The sequence below is a fragment of the Trachinotus anak genome, unplaced genomic scaffold (assembly GCF_046630095.1).
Source record: "Trachinotus anak isolate AG129_WGS33_773 ecotype Australia unplaced genomic scaffold, CSIRO_AGI_Tana_v1 ptg000007l, whole genome shotgun sequence".
Taxonomy (NCBI): Eukaryota; Metazoa; Chordata; class Actinopteri; order Carangiformes; family Carangidae; genus Trachinotus; species Trachinotus anak.
Genome location: NW_027273858.1, coordinates 12966761 through 12984080, shown reverse-complemented (window position 1 = coordinate 12984080; position 17320 = coordinate 12966761). Strand labels below are relative to the sequence as shown.

The window sequence follows — 17320 nt, the reverse complement described above, 5'->3', positions numbered from 1 at the left end:
ATATTAATTTCTGTTTCTTGCGACTGTTGGCAACAGTATTTTGATATTCGTTTCTGTATTGTCGTCAGCAGTGAAGTCCTTATGGAAAAAGATAATGTACTCACTCGCACAGACCCCGGGGCAGAGGGCTGGGCCTGTGCTAGGTGGCTGGATGTATTAATCTGGTATCCATTGGACAATCTGCTCAGCCTGTCCTGCCTCCAAATGATGCTGGTGCCTGTGAGGTCAGGAGGACGAGAGTTCCTGAGGCTCCATGGTGCAGGGAGACAACAGGGTGACACATCACAGAGGCTAGATTGTCAGTGGAGGTACTGTGGTTGTGTTGGTTTTCAGCCTATCATGGCCTTCATCCCTCAGACTGCAGGGGTCCTGCTGAAAGGGATGAGGGGACTGTTACCATGGAAACTAAGAGGCAAGAGTAAGTATGGGGGTTCATGTGTGTGCATTTGTTTTACTTCTATCTGATTTTCATTATTACTCTGTAAATAGGCATCATGAGGTTGCATTGAGATGGACTGGTGCTACGGTGTGAGGCGTGGTCGGCTCTGGTTGAGGCGGTTTTGCATTTCTGGTAACATATATTAGACTAAGAAATGAAATGATGTCCTTGTTTAAGCCGATTGTGAAGTAAGACTGTTGATGTTTGACGTGTGTTGTAAGTTTATACTGTCCACTGGGTTTTCTAATACCTCAGACAGTCGACTGAATGTGGCAATGTGATATGAGAGCCAGTCTGATGAGGGAAGCTGTGTGTTTCTAGGGGTCACGTTGTGCTGCTCTTGTGCGATAATATCTACTGTTTGAAGTGCTACTTGTGGTCTCCCATCGCTAAACCAGGTCAGCAGGCAATTACCAGGTTGCCTAGTTGTTGCATCTGTCTGTTGCATGAAGTGTGTTTTACTGGCACTTGTGCATGTGTGTGTGTGAGAAAACAGAATTCAGTCGCAGACTTGCGTGCACGTGTGTGCGTGTGTGTCTAACCTTTATGCTATGGTTGGTGATTGCAGGTAATCCATCCAACAGCCAAAGCAAAAAAACCATAAAGCAGCGATTCCTCAAGCTGCTGCCGTGCTGCAAGCCCTCGGCTGCCCCCTCAATAAGTCAAAGCAAGTGCTCCTTCACTCTCTATACATCTCCACGTCCTTCCATGTGTCCAGCCTCTTGTGTGGATGCTGTCATGTACACACATCTGCCCAAAACATCCAGTGCTAACATAAACGCACAAAACCACTCTGGTGATATAGTGGCTAATGGGTCACACCTGTTTTTGTATTTTGTGATATGATGACTGTGCTGTTCTCTTGGGCGATGGAGTGTGTGTGTGTGTGTGTGTGTGTGCGTGTGTGATTGTGTGTGTGTGTGTGTGTGTGTGTGTGTGTTTGTGAGTGAGAGAGAGAGATATTAAGGTGAGGTCAAAACTAGCAGGTATGAGTTGACAGATATTTTTGGAGAAGCATGTTGACTGAGAATCAGAAGAAGAATAACTGTTAGGGATCCAAAGTCTCTTCTTTACCATTTTCATCATTGTTAAACCTCTTCTATCACTTCCTCAGTGCAGGACCAGTTTATTTAGTATACTTGAACTTGAAAATAGGACATTTTAAAGATATTTTATTCACCATGTTTTTCTTTGTAATAGGAAGTAATATAGCTCATGCTGGAACAAAGGTGTGTGGAAATTGCTTGGCCTAATGCCCTCATGATTATGTATAGAAAATTGCATTCCCTCATATTTTCTGTCAGTGAAATAATAAAATAATGGAAAAAAAATGTTATTTTACTCTGTGTATGACTTGTACTGGGTGGCGAGCTCACTTTCAGAATGACTTCATTAAAATATGTTGGCCAGGTCATGGCAGTCCCTGGAGGCTTTGTGTGGGTGTGGAGATGATTAATGCAAACTAACACTGGTCTCTCCCTCACACAGACAGCGTGGAAGATGATTTTGAGTTATCCACTGTGTGCCATCGCCCTGAAAGCATGGACAAGCTGCAGGAGCAGACTAAGTTCACCAAGAAGGAGCTGCAGGTCCTCTACAGGGGCTTCAAAAATGTAGGTCTGGCTGAACTAATGAGAAAGACTGCAAATCAAAAAATAAAATCTGGTCCTAGTTACATCATTATGGGAGTTAAGAGCAGAATCAGTCTGGCGAGAGCCAGCGTTGACATGTATCGCTTTATATATATATATATATATATATATATATATATATATATATATATATATATATATATATACTGTGCTGGAGGGGAACTAATGAGTTTTCTCAATTCACATTTGTATCCCAGGAGTGTCCGAGTGGTGTGGTGAATGAGGAGAACTTTAAGAACATTTACTCCCAGTTCTTTCCTCAGGGAGGTGAGTTGTAAGCTCCCACCACTGAACCTGAGGAGCTTCAGCTGTGTCCATAATACGTTCATTTACACCATTATTTCTGTCTTCATTCATTTCATGCATTTCAGGCAAAAGTGTAAATAGCACTATGTATTTGATTCTGTAGAGGAACATAATTAACTCATTATAAATGTGCTCTGCAGACTTATAGTACATGCACTGCAAGGCAAGGCAATTTTTCATTCCATGATATTTAAGTTGATGAAATGTTAACCACTTGCCTCCAGTTGTATTTGAAATTATTTTTGTATCCAGGCTATATTTAGCTTGCTGCTAATCCTAGCTCTTCAAAGACTTTGCTTCATGTTTTGATGGCACACATGTTACCATACGTCTCTACCTTTGCAGATTCTAGTATGTATGCACATTTCCTGTTTGAAGCCTTCGACACTAACAAGAACGGCTCGGTTAGTTTTGAGGTGAGTTCTATTCTGGTGTCTTTAAGAGATAAAAGCGAAAATGTGCTCCAGTGAAAGTCGCCACCACAGCTGTAGCTATACAAATGTGTTCCCTCTAAACACCTGCCCACAGAGATTAGTGCTGTGATAACTATTTGACTTCATTTACTGTGTCAAGATTTAAGAAATGCCAAAACAATACAGGAAATTGTTCCCCTTTCTATCTCAGGACTTTGTATTTGGCCTGTCTATCATCCTGAGAGGGACCATTAATGACCGGCTAAACTGGGCCTTCAACCTGTATGACCTGAACAAGGACGGCTGCATCACCAAAGAGGTAACACACACATGTACACACATGTTGCTCTGTGCTTAGATACAGTTGCTCTTAATCTGCAGTGATAGCTACAGCCTTGCTGTAAGGCAGTTTACTGAGATTACTAAGGACAATGAGGAGATGTCCTCATTGTGCAGGTTTTGGCAACCTGTTACTCTGTGTGTGGAAATTGTCTGCCGGGATATTGATCACTATATTGATCATCAACTTTTATTTTGAAATTTAGAACTCTGCTCCAGTTTGTCAAACATACCCTGTGGCATATATGGCCTCATATTACTATAATATAAAATAACAAAATTCTTTTTGGGTGAAACAGAACAAAATGATCACAGATCTCATATTTAACTAATAATAAATAAATAAATAAAATAGTGTATATCATATTAATCATACTAGTTAGTCATTTCTAATCAAACAAGGAGAAAAAAACTATTAACTAAATTATCCAAACAAATCTTGCATATAGGACTCAAGCTCTGTATTTCTAAAGGTGATTATTATTCAGTCTGACAACTTCTCCATTCTCACTCATATGTCTCTCTATGTCCCTTTTTCCTTTACTTTGCAGGAGATGTTGGACATCATGAAGTCCATCTACGACATGATGGGGAAGTACACATACCCCACTATGCAGGATGATGCCCCAAGAGAACATGTGGAGAGCTTCTTCCAGGTTAAACTCAACAGGCTTTACTTTCTATTAATTCCTCATTTTATGATTGCTTAAAACCACAGAAATAGTATTTTTCTATATATTGCTCTATAAAAGAATATAATGTACAAAATTCTTGAACATGCAATGTTCACTAAAAAATTTTCAGTGAAGTAAATCTCTGGCTGCTGTATTTTCCTTTCAGAAAATGGACCGGAATAAAGACGGGGTGGTCACCATAGAGGAGTTCATCGAGTCTTGCAAAAAGGTAGGCCAGTAAAAATTGAAAGCTGATTTTCCAGGGAATCGTTTGGGTAAGAAATAAGGAGACATGCCACTGTCTCCATATTCAAACGTCTTCTCTCTGTCTAGGATGAGAACATCATGCAGTCAATGCAGCTGTTTGACAATGTCATCTAAGAATCTGGACCAGTTAGGACCCTGGCACCAGGGAGGGGAGCGTGCGTGTGCGTGCGTGTGTGTGCGTGCGTGCGTGCGTGTGTGTGTAAGAGGAATCAGGATTGAAAAGTTTGAGTGTGTGTGTGTTTGGGTGTGGCCGTTTCCTGGCTTGCAGGCTTGTGCTTGTGTCTCTATTGAGAGCTGTGTGTCCTGAGGGCACTGAGAGGCCCTCTCCCTCTTCCTGGACCCCCAGTGGCATTTCTCCAAGCAACAGTGGAGCTTCCCCAACTCCCCTCCTCATCATGCAGAACCTTAGTTTCACCCCAGAGACACAGAGAAAGAAGGCAAGCAGCGGGCTCACAGGCACTCACCCAAGATTCCCCACCTGTTTTATCTGAACTTTTATTTATTATTATGATTATTATTATCGATGGAGGAACTATTGCAGCCTGTAACAGCTGAACTCAGAGGGAAGCAGTTGTCCCCTTACTTTGACCTAAGATCACTTTTCCCCTTTTCCCGGTGATGGCTGAGATTTGGATTTGTGAACCTGTTCTTGCCTCTGCGCATGTGGGTGACACATCCCTGGAGCTGCCAGAATGCTGAAGCCCCAGCCGTGAAAATAGAAATTAATCTACCGCCATCTAGTGGACATGAGTGAGAAAGGCACACACACTTCCTGAGGGAACAACTGATAAATTGGACATCCAAGTGATCCTGTTTTACAGATGCAGGTTCAAACATGTTGTTTTCCATGAGGAACTGATTTCAGTATCGCATGATGATGTCACTAATATCCAATTATGTATTTACAGAGATACTCCAAAGTCTGCTTGTCTGTCTGCTGTTCCTAGTCATTCACAGGTGCCTCACCCTTTGTGTATGTGTGTGTGCATGTGTAAAAGAAAGAGATGTCATCCATCTTACCTGTGTAAGACTCAAATGGGACGACACCCACCTCCATTCATGGGATTCTGGTAGAATAATTCCCGGCCTTCCAAACTAATACAGGTCTAGCTGTAGGTGTCTATTGACTGTTGTACATTTTCTAGCATTCCCAGTGGTGTGATATTAGGCAGTACAGTGTGGGCTTTGCACTATATGTGCAATGTTTCAACCATCCCAGCTTCTCTCAATATGGAACTGGCATACCACAGTCGTACTAGTCTATCAATATACATTCAGCGGGAATTTATTAGATTGCAGATTGTAATTGTGAACTTCTCGTAATCGGAAATGTCATGTGGTTGTAGCAGGTTCTACCACTTCAAAAAAAAAAAAAAGAAAAAAGAAAACTCAAAACCCTTGTTGCATTAAATTAGGCTCATCCAATTTAAAAGAGGCATAGTATGTGGGTGTGTACTGTTAGTGAGAGAGACATGGTTTAATAAGTTCTTTTTTTTTTTTTTTATGCCCACCCTTTCATTCCCTATTCTCCCTCTCTCTGTAACACCAAAGAGATGATTTAAGAGGTACATAAAGCCACTCTAAGTTAAGACATACAGCCCACCCGTGGGTGAAGAGAGAGGGAGATGCTGTGTATTACGTAGGACAAGGGGCAATCAGAGATAAAAGGTTGTAGTTTGGTAAACTGGAAATGTGGTTTACCTGCACACAGTCCAAACTGAAGCGTAATTTTAGGTTATGAACCCACAGGCTCTTCTGAATAAATTATTTTTAGACAATTTGCGACCATTTATTAATTTGGTCCTTTTCGCATAAGAACCACTCTTAAATCTAATATGATGTAAGTACCAGAGGCACTCAAGAAGCCAGAAATGGGCTGCAGTGTCTTTTTAATGCAGAGATTATCATGGAATAGCAATAATTATCTCTACCATGTTATCAGCTCCTCATCCAACCTCTCATTCCACTCAGAGCACAGTATAAGGGTGCACGAAGACCCTGATGAAAATATGCACTTGCAATTTCTTTTTTTTTTTTTTTTTCCTTTGCTCTTTAAAATTTTTTATTTTCAAAGGGAAGAAGTGGTTTGGCTCTGATTGTTCCTTGCCAGTTTTTAACTTCCATTCCCGACCACAAGTAAAACCTGTCTATACCCGCATGTACTGTGTCTAGAACAATGAAAACCTACTAACCTGTTGTACTGACTGTCTAGTTACCTAGCCTCAGCTGGTTGCATTACGTATTTAAAATGTGTATATTTTGTACAGAGACAATAAAAATCACAGTTACTATGCAACATGGACTGGAGTTTGAATTTTAAAGACTGTACATAATTGTCTTTATTAAAATAAGACAGTGCTTTCAGCTTTACATGTCTACAGATACAGTACAAAGCAACAATCAAGATTCCACATAGTTTTTTTTTTTTTTTATATATACCTTATAATCCATCATCACAATGTCAGCAAGAAATGGTTCATAATTTAAATATACATAATTATACATAATCCCCAACAGCCACAACTAATTCAACCAACAGGCAGTGTATGAGCAGACACAAGGCAACAGGTGAGTAACGCCCTCGGAACAAAATTTTCATTCAAACATCCTGTTAAAACTGTGTACATGAACGAAAAGAGCAATTCAGTCTGCAAACCAAATATGTACCCTTGACTGCAAATCCTGTTGCTGTGTCATTAAAGCTGGACAGAAACTGAAAATTTGCTTGTTTCTGCTTTTGCATGTCTTTGCGTGAATTCCTTGCAAACCAAAACACTTCACATTAAGTTGTCATCTTTTAATGACGTGTCCTCAAATGGTTCAGTCGATACCTCATGGAAAGCTATGAGCAATCAAATTAACACCCTGCTTTATTAATGTTGTAAAGTAATTCAATATCCCCCACATGAGGTTTACCTTGCAGCACCGCAGGACAGATGCATAAAACATCTCAGATTTTAAACACGTCCATTTTTTCAGTTGTTTCTAAATGCCTTGTTTAAAGTGACACTGCTGACTCTTAGAGGCTTGAGCTGTGGCTAGTAGGGACTGGATTTGCCAATAAAGGAGCCTGCATTTACTTGGGCATCTTGCGGAGCTCTGCCAGAACCCAAATGGCCAGTGAGAGAAGAGCCACAGAGCCAGACTGGTGAGTAGCTGCCAGTGGAGTGGGGACATACAGTAAAAGGGTGCTGATACCAAGAGCAACCTGAAGAGTGCAAACACACAGTTTGTTTGAGTTTAATTACAGTGAAGAGTAATAAACTGAGTTTATATGTTTCGCGGTTGACTGACAGCCTACCTGTCCATAAGCCATCGCTGCAAGGACACTGATGGCAATCTTAGCCCTCCTTGGCAGTGCCATCCTTCTTGAGAACAGATAGAGGCCTGTAATCGCGGTCAAAGAAGAGATCGCCTAAAGAAAACAAAACAAGGGAGAAGACCGTAAACACCCGACAGCTGCTTCTAGGTTCAGGATACAAATTATGTTTCATGTAAATTCAAATGTTGCCCATAAGATTATTTCTCTCCAGAAATTAGGACACACCAAAATTCTGTGGTCAAACTGCACAGTCGTGGGATTTTCGAAGAAGTTCTTGAGAGCGGGAGAGAAGGCCAGCAGATCATCAGGGACCCATCGATCTCCCATTTTAGGGAAGGAGTTATACACAAGCCCAGCATCCAAACCAGCAACAAAAGCACCTACAACAAAGCATTTTAGACAAACTTATATATAGATCTGCGTGTGTATTGGATACATGCACATTTATATTATGTTTACAGTCTACAGGAGTACATTTTTTAGCTAAAGAAATGCATTTACATGATTATGTCTTTAATACTGTACTGACAATACGTCATACAGTACCTGAAAGGGCAGTAAGAAAGACGAGTCCACCGGTACCCTTGGCAAACCTCCTGAGCTGCATGAGACGTTTGGTTTCTGCAATCTGAGAAAGAGGTGCCAAGAACAGGCTTTGATTAAAAAAAAAACAAAAAAAAAAACACAACAACCTGCAGGCAGGCAGAAACTAACAAAATGTGTTTGGAATGCAAGCATGAGGCTGCCTCTGTACCTTGTGTGCAGGAAGCAGCAGAGTAAGCCCTGTCCAGAGACTGGCACAGTAGAGTAGCAAGGCAGAACCAAGATGGGCACTCAGGCGATACTGGCTGACCCGCGGGATGTCGTGAGACTCTGGCTTTTCCTCCAGACCGCTTTTTACCATGTACCATCCCAGAAGGCCCTGAGAGGATACATGCAATGATGCAGGCATTCGTGTGTTTTTAATTTAATCTGACTACAAACTTGATGATGTTAATTGTGACAAACCACCAAACAACTGCTCTAAAAAATACTAACACTGAAGAGTGAGGTATGGATTCACTTCCTATGATCCTCTTTCATCGCCATTGCTGCACTGAGTCTTACCTGGAAGAAGACAAATCCACAAAGCCCCAGCACTTTTCCCTTCATGGAGCGGGTGAAGTATCCTTTCCTCCAGAAGTAAACAGTGGGGAGGATGTATGCAAGTCCAACCAGTCTGCCCCACATACGATGACCCCACTCCATGTAGAAGATAAACTTAAACTCTGACAGAGTCATGTCATGGTTCATTCTAGGAAAACATAACAACAACAGATAATTCAGCTTTAAATCAACAACCGAACCTATAATTTTCCAACATATCACTGAGGTATACGCAGGTACATAATTTTGAAAGCTGTGTTTTTCATTAAATAAAAATATAAGCCTGCTTGTATATATAGCTTAAATTTATTTGTTGTCAAGCATTAGTCTGTGATCAAAAAAACATGTTAATCAATTTCAAAATAATAGCAGGTTCCAAACTTGTGTTTTGGCAAATAGTAAAGACATTGCCTTACATTTTGAACTCTGGAAACTGCTGGTACTTGGAAAACTCAGCCTCCCACTCTGCTTGCGACTGAGGTGGCTTCATCTCTCTCACCAGATGCCAGTCAACCATGGAAAGCCCAGACTCTGTCAGCCTGATTGCAACAAATGCACATACACAGTAAGTACCTATAGACAACACTTAAATACAAGGAGGGCTATAAAAGTAACTTTTACCTTGTGACACCACCCAAAACCACAGCCCCAACCACCAGCCCACTGCAGCCTAATAACCAGCGACCTACTATACGATTTGTAGCTGCATTGGGCACAGAGGCTGCTGCCAGGGTGGAGGAAGTCTCTGCTTCTGCTGTGATGGTACTCTGACCTCTCTTCACAAGCCATTGTCGTAGCTGTGGACTCCGCTGATGTTTCAGAAAAGGAGAGAGAAGATTTTAAATATGATAAAAAGCCATGTCCCATATAACGATATTTTAGACAATAGTGTGGTTTGTGGCAAAAGTGAAAAGGAAGGCCTTTTCCTGTTCCACCATTAAAACTTCAAAATGCACAAAGCAAGGTTCATAAAGTAATGGTTTCTGGGAGTGGTAAGGAAAACTTAACTTTCCTGCAAAGACCCCTGGCCTTAACCTCACCCAACACCTCAACTTCACTCTACATAGCAGCACAATAGTGAAAATGGTTTTGGAAGGGGAAAGGTACAAGTGTGATATTCGGGTGTCCACATACTTTTGACCATGTGATGCGGTCAGAGATTCAGGACTTGTGGACAAGGTTGCAGGCTGATTGGTTGGTTGGTCTAATGTCTCTGGCTCATCGGGAAATTTAGTAATTGGAAACTGCAATACAAGTCCATTTAGCTTATTATGAATTTCATAATGTGGGTTTTCCAGCTCTAATGCTAGCTTGACAGTTAACGCTACATCGGGACGATGGTGAGGTGATTTACTGAGATGTGATCCATGCGGACGTGACTGCTGTATAGTCAGGTGACATTAAATGTTCTAAATAACTTAAATATGCGCTAAACACAACACCAAAGAGAAAAACAAGGCATTTGGCTGATAGCTTTGCTTTTTGACAATGTCTTACATATATTAGTTAATTGCTCACTGTCTGACCTTTTCAATGCTTATCCAACTGGTTAGCTAATGCTAGCAGCTAGCTATGTACTCACACTGCTGTGTTGAAATCTCTTGCTGGCGGTTCTGCAACCGCAGAACATCGATGTCCGTATTGAAGACAGTAACATTTTGAGCCCTGACACGTCCGCTGGCGCTGAGCTGGTCTTGCCGTTGTTTTGACAAAGGATGGAGCTTAGATAAAAGCTGTCACCGGCTGTTACACAAGCATGTTTCCTAAAAGGCTGTTATGCATAGGTCAACTTTGACCTTCTGACGTCACAACGACATGACGAGCAAGTCAAAATTAGCGTTTGTTTTTGTTTGTTTGGTTTTTTTCTTTTACTTTGTTAGACGATAAAAAAAACTATACCCAACAGAAATAGCAAATAATAAAAATATTGTTTATTATTTTTTATAAATGTTATTATGGGGGGATGGGACGCCCGGGTGGTTGGCGGATGTTTTGGCTTTTAGCGTATCCCGCATGGGCGGTCACATGCCTTTGGCCCAGTGCAGTTCATCGGCTCTGGCCCAGTGGTGCGGCATAGCCAGCATAGCACCGCCCACCCGCTAAACCCCGTGTGGTAAATCTAACAAGCCGGAAAACGTTGCTCCACTGTGGTCGCTGGCTGCAGGAGCAGAGCCTGTCACCCAACAACATGCTCTGACAATCACACGCTTCCAATCGACTGATAAGCTGCCATGAATCGATAGGAAGTGGATTTGACAGGTAGCTGCTGTTGTTGTAGCAGAAGTTAAAATTGTCTGATAAAGGATTGTGGACGTGTCAGCTTACACATTCACAGTGAATCTCTTTCTGTCTCTGTCTCTATATCTCTGTCTGCCTGTTCAGACTGTCAGTATGGCAGAGGGCTTTTTGATGGAGGTGTGTGTGGACTCCGTGGAGTCTGCTGTCAATGCTGAACGAGGAGGTTGGTAATGTGTCTAATAAACTCACCAAGATCTTCTCGTGGATCAGGAAATACAGGGAGTCACACTTGAGAGAAAGGACACTCCATCTAACGCACCTTTAGTGCTGTTTCAGGCAGATCTGGCAGTAATTGTCCGTAAACAACTGTCTGTACTCAGTACTGAACCTTAACCTGACATGCATTGTCATTCAATTTCTCAAAGGTCATGGTCATCGAGGTATGTTGTGTAGGCACAGTCTGAGTGTTTGTCTCTCCACACAGGTGCAGGTCGACTTGAGCTGTGCTCTAGTCTTCTGGAGGGAGGGCTCACTCCCAGTGTAGGTGAGCATGGTTCACTTCCATACAGACATTCACGCACAACCCAAAGTTCCTGAGCATCGGCTGAAATCAAGCAAGGTCGCAGTCTCACAGACAGTGTGACACCATTATTTGTTTTGCCGCAGGTCTGCTGCAGGTCGTGAAGCAATATGTCAAAATTCCAGTTTATGTGATGATACGGCCTCGTGGAGGGGACTTCCTGTACTCAGATCAGGAGGTAGAGGTGATGAGGAAGGACATAGAGCTGATGAAGAGCCACGGGGCTGATGGACTAGTGCTGGGAGCCCTGACAGAGGATGGACGGGTGGACGCAGAGCTCTGCATGGAGTTACTGGGTATTGTGTGCCTGTGTATTTGATCAGATCTGTCTGTGCTTAGGCACTAGACAAAAACAACAGTTCATGATGTACAGAAACACACCTACCGAAATGTCCTTTAATCAAGGATGCAGAGTGGTCTAGAAGAGCACTCTGCCTTAGCTGCCAGGCTCTTCATTTAAATCTTGCCAAAAACAACAACCTGCCCACTTAAATGCCATTTCATTACCTTCACACACCCTAAACAAATCATGAGTCATTATCTTTATTGGATTCCTTAGGTCCTTATTCATGTGATAATGAAATACAAAATGACATTTGTCCTCAACAACACCAAGATGATAAAAACACACATTGGGGATAGGTATAATAAAAAATATTAATGATGACTGTATTGCATTTAGGTATTTCTGTTGCAGGAGTTTGCAACTATTCAAGTTGGTGTACTGGAAGATTTACATTGAATTTAGGCATTAATGTTATTAGCCCTTCCTGGTGACCCTCTCTGAATCACATGTTTTTATTAAAAACAAAACCAAGACATTTGTAAAGACTGATATGCCTTAAATGCCATAGATCTAAACTGACATGGTTCACATATTTTTGCTCTGTTGTTCACGTTGTTTTATAAATTATAAAAAATTGAGTTTTTGATAGAACTGTTTACTGTATAAACCGTTTGTATTTTAATGGAATCCTTACATCATATAAAAAATGTAAGGATTTAAAAGCAGCAGAATATGTGTTGCAAAGTTTTTTCCAGGAGTCTCAGGTGTAGTGTTTGTGGTGAGAAATTAACTTAGTCATAAAAATCTGAAGGGTCAAAATCTCAGAATTCAGTCACAGAAATGGTTTCTATGTTCATCCTAGCTGGCAATTATAACAGGCCATGAAAAGTTGTACCATAAGCTGTACTGTGTGAGTCTGTATGAGTGATGTCCGTGTGTGATAGTGTATGCACACCTACAGTAAGTGTAACAGTCCTTGGTCTTGTTTTGCCAGTTACTCATAATAGACTCGATGAAATAATACAGAATGTGGTACTGAATCATTTGTGTAGGCTCATTAGGAAAGGAAAAATGTTCAGAATGTGCTAGTTTTTAATATTGCAACTCTGCAATTTTGTTTTTACATCATTATCCTAATTGTCACCGTTTTCTCAACAGCTGCTGCACGTCCTTTGCCCATCACCTTCCACCGAGGTAACATTGTCTTCTTTAAATCACATTCTGACTATTAGAAAACTTTTTCAAATCATTTGCCACTGCCAGCAATTACATTTGAAAAATATCACACAGCCACACTGAAATAAAAGCCCTGTGGAGTTCTTTCAACCATATTTTTAATTAAAAGGTGCAGAAAGACTAATAATATGTACAGAGTACAACAAAAGTCAGTCCACACCTGGTCAATATCAGTAAAATTTTTAAAATATTTTTCTCTGCCTTTATTGTTGATGACAGTTTTGACCCTCATGTGCACGAATGAGAGCAATCTTACACAAAGCTGTGGATAAATGTTCTGCTATTCTTCATAAATTATTCTTTTCAGCTGCTCTACCTTCCAATTAATACCACTCCAAAGGTGTCGTGTTTGATTCAGGGACATACTTGGCCAAGTCATACTTTTCATTTTTTTCTTCATTACAAACTTATGTAATTTTTGTGTTTGGGATCGTTGCTGAAATTAATGTTCCCATGAGACTGGGAACCATCTTTCCATTCAGTATTTGGGTATAAGAAATGGTAATCACACTGCCATCTAGAAATGTCAAATGGCACGTCCATGTTTTACAGTTGACACCGCGCCAAACATTGAGCATCTTTTTATGTTCTTTGGCAAAGTTTCAACTTGCAGTTTTGTGAGTAATGGTTTTCTTTGTGGACGTGATGAGTTCAGGTTGATTTTTGCAATGTCCTTCACACTCTGATCAGTCACTGAAAAGAATTTCCATAATAATTTCCATAATAATAATAGTAATGATGATGATAATACTTTTGCCAAGTGAGAGGTACTTAGCTGTCGGTTTTTTAAAGAAAGTTTGTGTAATGAGCAGATTGTGTGTGTTTGACCTTATGTTCAATAGTGCTCTTGAACCCTCTCCCATCTTTGTGAAGTCTCACAGTCTGGTTTCTCACCCACTTCAAGCTGTTTCTCATCATGTGGAGTCATGTTAGACAGACCTGAAGAACCTGCGGTCTTCTTGGGTTCTTTTATAACCCTGTTCGTGCAATTAAATCACAGGTGTCATTTTGTTGCAGTCTATCTAACCCATTTGTTTTTAATTATGCATATGATCAAAGACCCTGCTCTTCAACTTCAAAATAATGCAAATATCATACAAGGGTGTACTCAGTTGTGTTGTTTACTGTGATATTGATCCTGCTGCAGCTTTTGACATGGTTCACGACCCAGCCGTGGCTCTGGAGACTCTGGTATCTTTAGGGTTCCAGCGTGTGTTGACAAGTGGCTGTGACAGCTCTGCTTTGGAAGGACTCCCTCTCATCAAACGGATCATTGATCAAGTATGTGTAAACTCTATGTATGTATACATGTTTGCATGGTGTGGTTGTTCAACTGTGCTTCTTAGTCATTGTAGGTCAGCATCTCATGTCTCTCCCATTCTACTATTCTCCACTCAACAGGCTAAAGGGAGAATTATTATAATGCCAGGTTAGTGCCTTTATTTTTTTACTTCAGTCATTTACATGTGTATTTTTAATTGTTTTCAGTTGTTTATGTATTGATTCATTTTAAAGGAGGGGGTATCACAGAGAGGAACCTTCAGAGAATTTTAGAGGGGTCAGGGGCTCAAGAGTTTCACTGCTCAGCCCGCTCCACTAAAGATTCTGCCATGAAGTTCAGGTATGTTTAATTTAGCCAGGCTTACATACATAACAAGATTTCTTGTAACTTTAATGAATAAAAAGTTTTTTTTGTTGCTGTTTGAGACAAAATGTTTTCATGTGCAGGAACACCTGTGTGACCATGGGAGCTGCTTTCTCAGCACCTGAGTACGGCCTAAAAGTGGCAGATGTGAGCAAAGTCCGCACTCTCAATGCAATTGCCAGAAATACTTTGTGAATGGCTACTGGACAATCATGACAGACAACAAAACGGATACCTCACATGTGATCATGAGTAATGATACTGATATGTCGTCATTTATTTTCACCAAATCCCAGAAAAAGAAGACATTTCAGAACTGCCATAGAGTGCTTTTTTCTCCTCTTTTAAATCAGTGATCAAACATCGTCTGGGATCTGCAGTGCTGAGAGCTGTACGTAATTTACATGTATTATTATAAACCTGTATGTGGCCTCAGAAATAGACAGTGTAATGAAATGCACAGTAGATGGTTAAATTAAAAACAGCACGTATCAGTGCTGCTACTGTTTTCAGAATAGCGTGTTTTCCATTTATAGTATAATTGACATATATTTACTTCCAGCACTCCCTATGTAAAGTGGAGAATAATGCAAAGCTGTGACCTCCTGTACTTAATTTTTTTATGAGGCCAGAAACATGACTTCATTCAGTTTGCTCAGAATGTAATAAAAGTCAGCAAATTTCAACAGCTCAGTGAACTTTGTTTTATTGTTGATGTTGTTAAAACCAGAGTCCTGTTCAATTGAAGAAACAGGCCACAGAAATGCAGAATCATGCTTCATTTACACCAGCTGTAATAATGATGTGTAAGAGTTAGTGGGGGCATGTTATTATCTTTATGCTCACTTATTTAACCAGGCTGAATACACTCTCAAGTCTCTCAAATGGAGCATTACATCTTACAGTAAAAACTGACTTCACAGAGTAAATGAACATGTGATGTCATCAACCATAAAGGAGGTGGTCAATAGAAAGTCAAAGCAGAACTTGGCAGAGACAGAAGATGCTATCATGTCACTGTAAACAGTGCTGTTCCACGTCTTAAACCTCATTTGGGTCCAAGAACTCGGCCAACAAAGTACAGTCATTTACATCACATAAACAGACATTACAACTATGTGCTGTACAGAGTAACTGTAGGGGTTAGAGTTAGTGTTAGACACCTTACATGCAAATATCCTGTTTTACTGATTCATATGGGTGACTAAGAAAAACCTTGAAAACCTCTCAACCTCTCAGATTAATTGTCTGTTGACTGACTTATCATTTAATTAAGTCTCCACTTCAGCTTTAGCCATAGCCCACTGTGCTTGCCCTCCTTGGTGGCATATGTCTCTAAATTGACCTTAACATCTTTTCATATTGCGTTCCTTGGAAAAACATTTTTAGCAAAGCACCTCAGACTGGGTAGGAAACCAATCGAATGAAATATTTATGTATGTCTCCGGTTTCTAATTACTCGTAGTTGTAGTCTGCTATAGACAGCTAATATTTATCTATATTAATTTTTCTACTCTAACTGCCCTACCCCTTCTTGTGCTGCGCCCTGTGTGTTTGCCATCAACACAGCTCCTCTTAGCTTCACCGTAAGTCCCTGTCAAAGTAACTGCAGTCACAATTATATAACAAGCAGCTGATAGATACTGAGGGGTAATTATTAAAATGATGCCCACCTTTGTGCAAACAACCATAGTCATAAATCACGATACACATTACAGTGGCCTTTTATAACGTACGGGTTGCATCACGTGTCACAATGCTGTCCTTGGGGTTATACACACAGTGAGTCAGCCAGATTGCAACCATTTGGTGTTATCAAACATGTAATCATTAACCATCAGGCACTCAGCATAATCTGTTTGTGGATCATCACAGTCAGTGAGATAGTTTTTACACACGCTTTTTATTGCTAATAAAGGTTATAGTTGCAGCACTGTAAATGAATCACTGTCCTACACAACAAATCTGCCTAAGTCATGCTGAGCATTGTCTTTAAGGCCATGTTTCCACCAAAGATAGTCTTGTATGTCAGGTTATTCGTCACCTCTGTTTTTGTTACAGTTGCTTGTCAAAAATTGAGACTCGAGGCAGAGCACAAAGCTGAAAGGGTGCTGCTGTGCTTTGACTTGACGTCCCACTGGGGAGAGACATGAGTCATCACATGGATCGTAATTCCAGCAAAACAATGCTGTTGATTCATTTTTGTATCAAGTGTTACTCTATCAGACACTCACATGTGCAAACCAGCAGTGCTCCTTTTAGTTTGTGTGGTTTGTGTTGAACTAGTGTCTGGTAGCAATTTACCTCTAATAGTTAAACCCAACTTCAGCATTGCACGCAAGCCAAAGCTTTTGCACAGTAACACAAAAGTTACATTTTTAGTCACGTACTGTGTTTCCTGGTTGCTTCAGGGTGCACACTTCAGACACTTCAGGATGTGTTGTTGATGGCTACCCTTGCTCTGACTAGGGAACTTTAATCTTCTCTCAATCTCTCCTTTTGACTTGAATCTTGTATACAGCACGTATTTTAGTCGAGGAGAGAATAGGCACCGGAAAAGAGAGGAAAAAAATCTCCACCTTCAATCCAACAACCTCATTCGAATGTCTGACTTCCTGAAATTAATCTGATGTGACTTGAGTTCTGAAAATGGTCCAGAGTTACTGAAAGCATGCAGAGGAGAACTGGAATCATAACAGGAAAGGGATCGAATGAACCCACACCCCCCCCTCTCTAAACACATTCCCTTTTTTGGTGGGCTGTCCCCCTAGCACAGG

At 40.8% G+C, this 17320-nt stretch overlaps 3 protein-coding genes across 8 annotated transcripts in view; 2 read left to right on the top strand and 1 right to left on the bottom strand.

Moving 5' to 3' along the window:
- The window catches only part of LOC139622941 (A-type potassium channel modulatory protein KCNIP2), an 84485-nt gene extending 79007 nt beyond the window's left edge, over nucleotides 1–5478 (top strand). For 3 of the 5 annotated variants that reach the window (XM_071480676.1, XM_071480675.1, XM_071480674.1), the window contains exons 2-8: nucleotides 1928–2052; nucleotides 2289–2358; nucleotides 2743–2813; nucleotides 3022–3129; nucleotides 3701–3805; nucleotides 3990–4052; nucleotides 4157–5478. In XM_071480676.1, the coding sequence (XP_071336777.1) occupies nucleotides 1928–2052; nucleotides 2289–2358; nucleotides 2743–2813; nucleotides 3022–3129; nucleotides 3701–3805; nucleotides 3990–4052; nucleotides 4157–4204 (590 nt within the window). In that variant the 3' untranslated portion in view covers nucleotides 4205–5478. Of the gene's footprint in view, nucleotides 1–1007; nucleotides 1107–1927; nucleotides 2053–2288; nucleotides 2359–2742; nucleotides 2814–3021; nucleotides 3130–3700; nucleotides 3806–3989; nucleotides 4053–4156 lie in introns of all 5 variants that reach the window. The other 2 variants (XM_071480672.1, XM_071480673.1) reach the window with 2 other exon arrangements.
- Nucleotides 5479–6398: 920 nt separating this feature from the next.
- Nucleotides 6399–10355, bottom strand: cox15 (cytochrome c oxidase assembly homolog 15 (yeast)). The gene is made up of 9 exons (XM_071480671.1): nucleotides 10141–10355; nucleotides 9180–9367; nucleotides 8975–9097; nucleotides 8520–8706; nucleotides 8167–8334; nucleotides 7959–8040; nucleotides 7638–7792; nucleotides 7392–7505; nucleotides 6399–7298 (listed from the first exon to the last, which is right to left on the bottom strand). The coding sequence occupies exons 1-9, from the start codon at nucleotides 10213–10215 to the stop codon at nucleotides 7167–7169; spliced, it is 1224 nt and encodes a 407-aa protein (XP_071336772.1). The 5' UTR covers nucleotides 10216–10355; the 3' UTR covers nucleotides 6399–7166.
- Nucleotides 10356–10685: 330 nt separating this feature from the next.
- cutc (cutC copper transporter homolog (E. coli)) lies at nucleotides 10686–15229 on the top strand. 2 transcript variants are annotated; one of them, XM_071480669.1, is made up of 9 exons: nucleotides 10686–10817; nucleotides 10941–11019; nucleotides 11281–11340; nucleotides 11463–11672; nucleotides 12821–12856; nucleotides 14046–14179; nucleotides 14300–14327; nucleotides 14414–14519; nucleotides 14627–15229. In XM_071480669.1, the coding sequence occupies exons 2-9, from the start codon at nucleotides 10950–10952 to the stop codon at nucleotides 14736–14738; spliced, it is 756 nt and encodes a 251-aa protein (XP_071336770.1). In that variant the 5' UTR covers nucleotides 10686–10817; nucleotides 10941–10949; the 3' UTR covers nucleotides 14739–15229. The 2 variants fall into 2 exon arrangements, with proteins under 2 accessions (XP_071336770.1, XP_071336771.1); XM_071480670.1 differs by having other exon boundaries at nucleotides 10691–10817; nucleotides 10894–11019.
- The last annotated feature ends 2091 nt before the right edge of the window (nucleotides 15230–17320 follow it).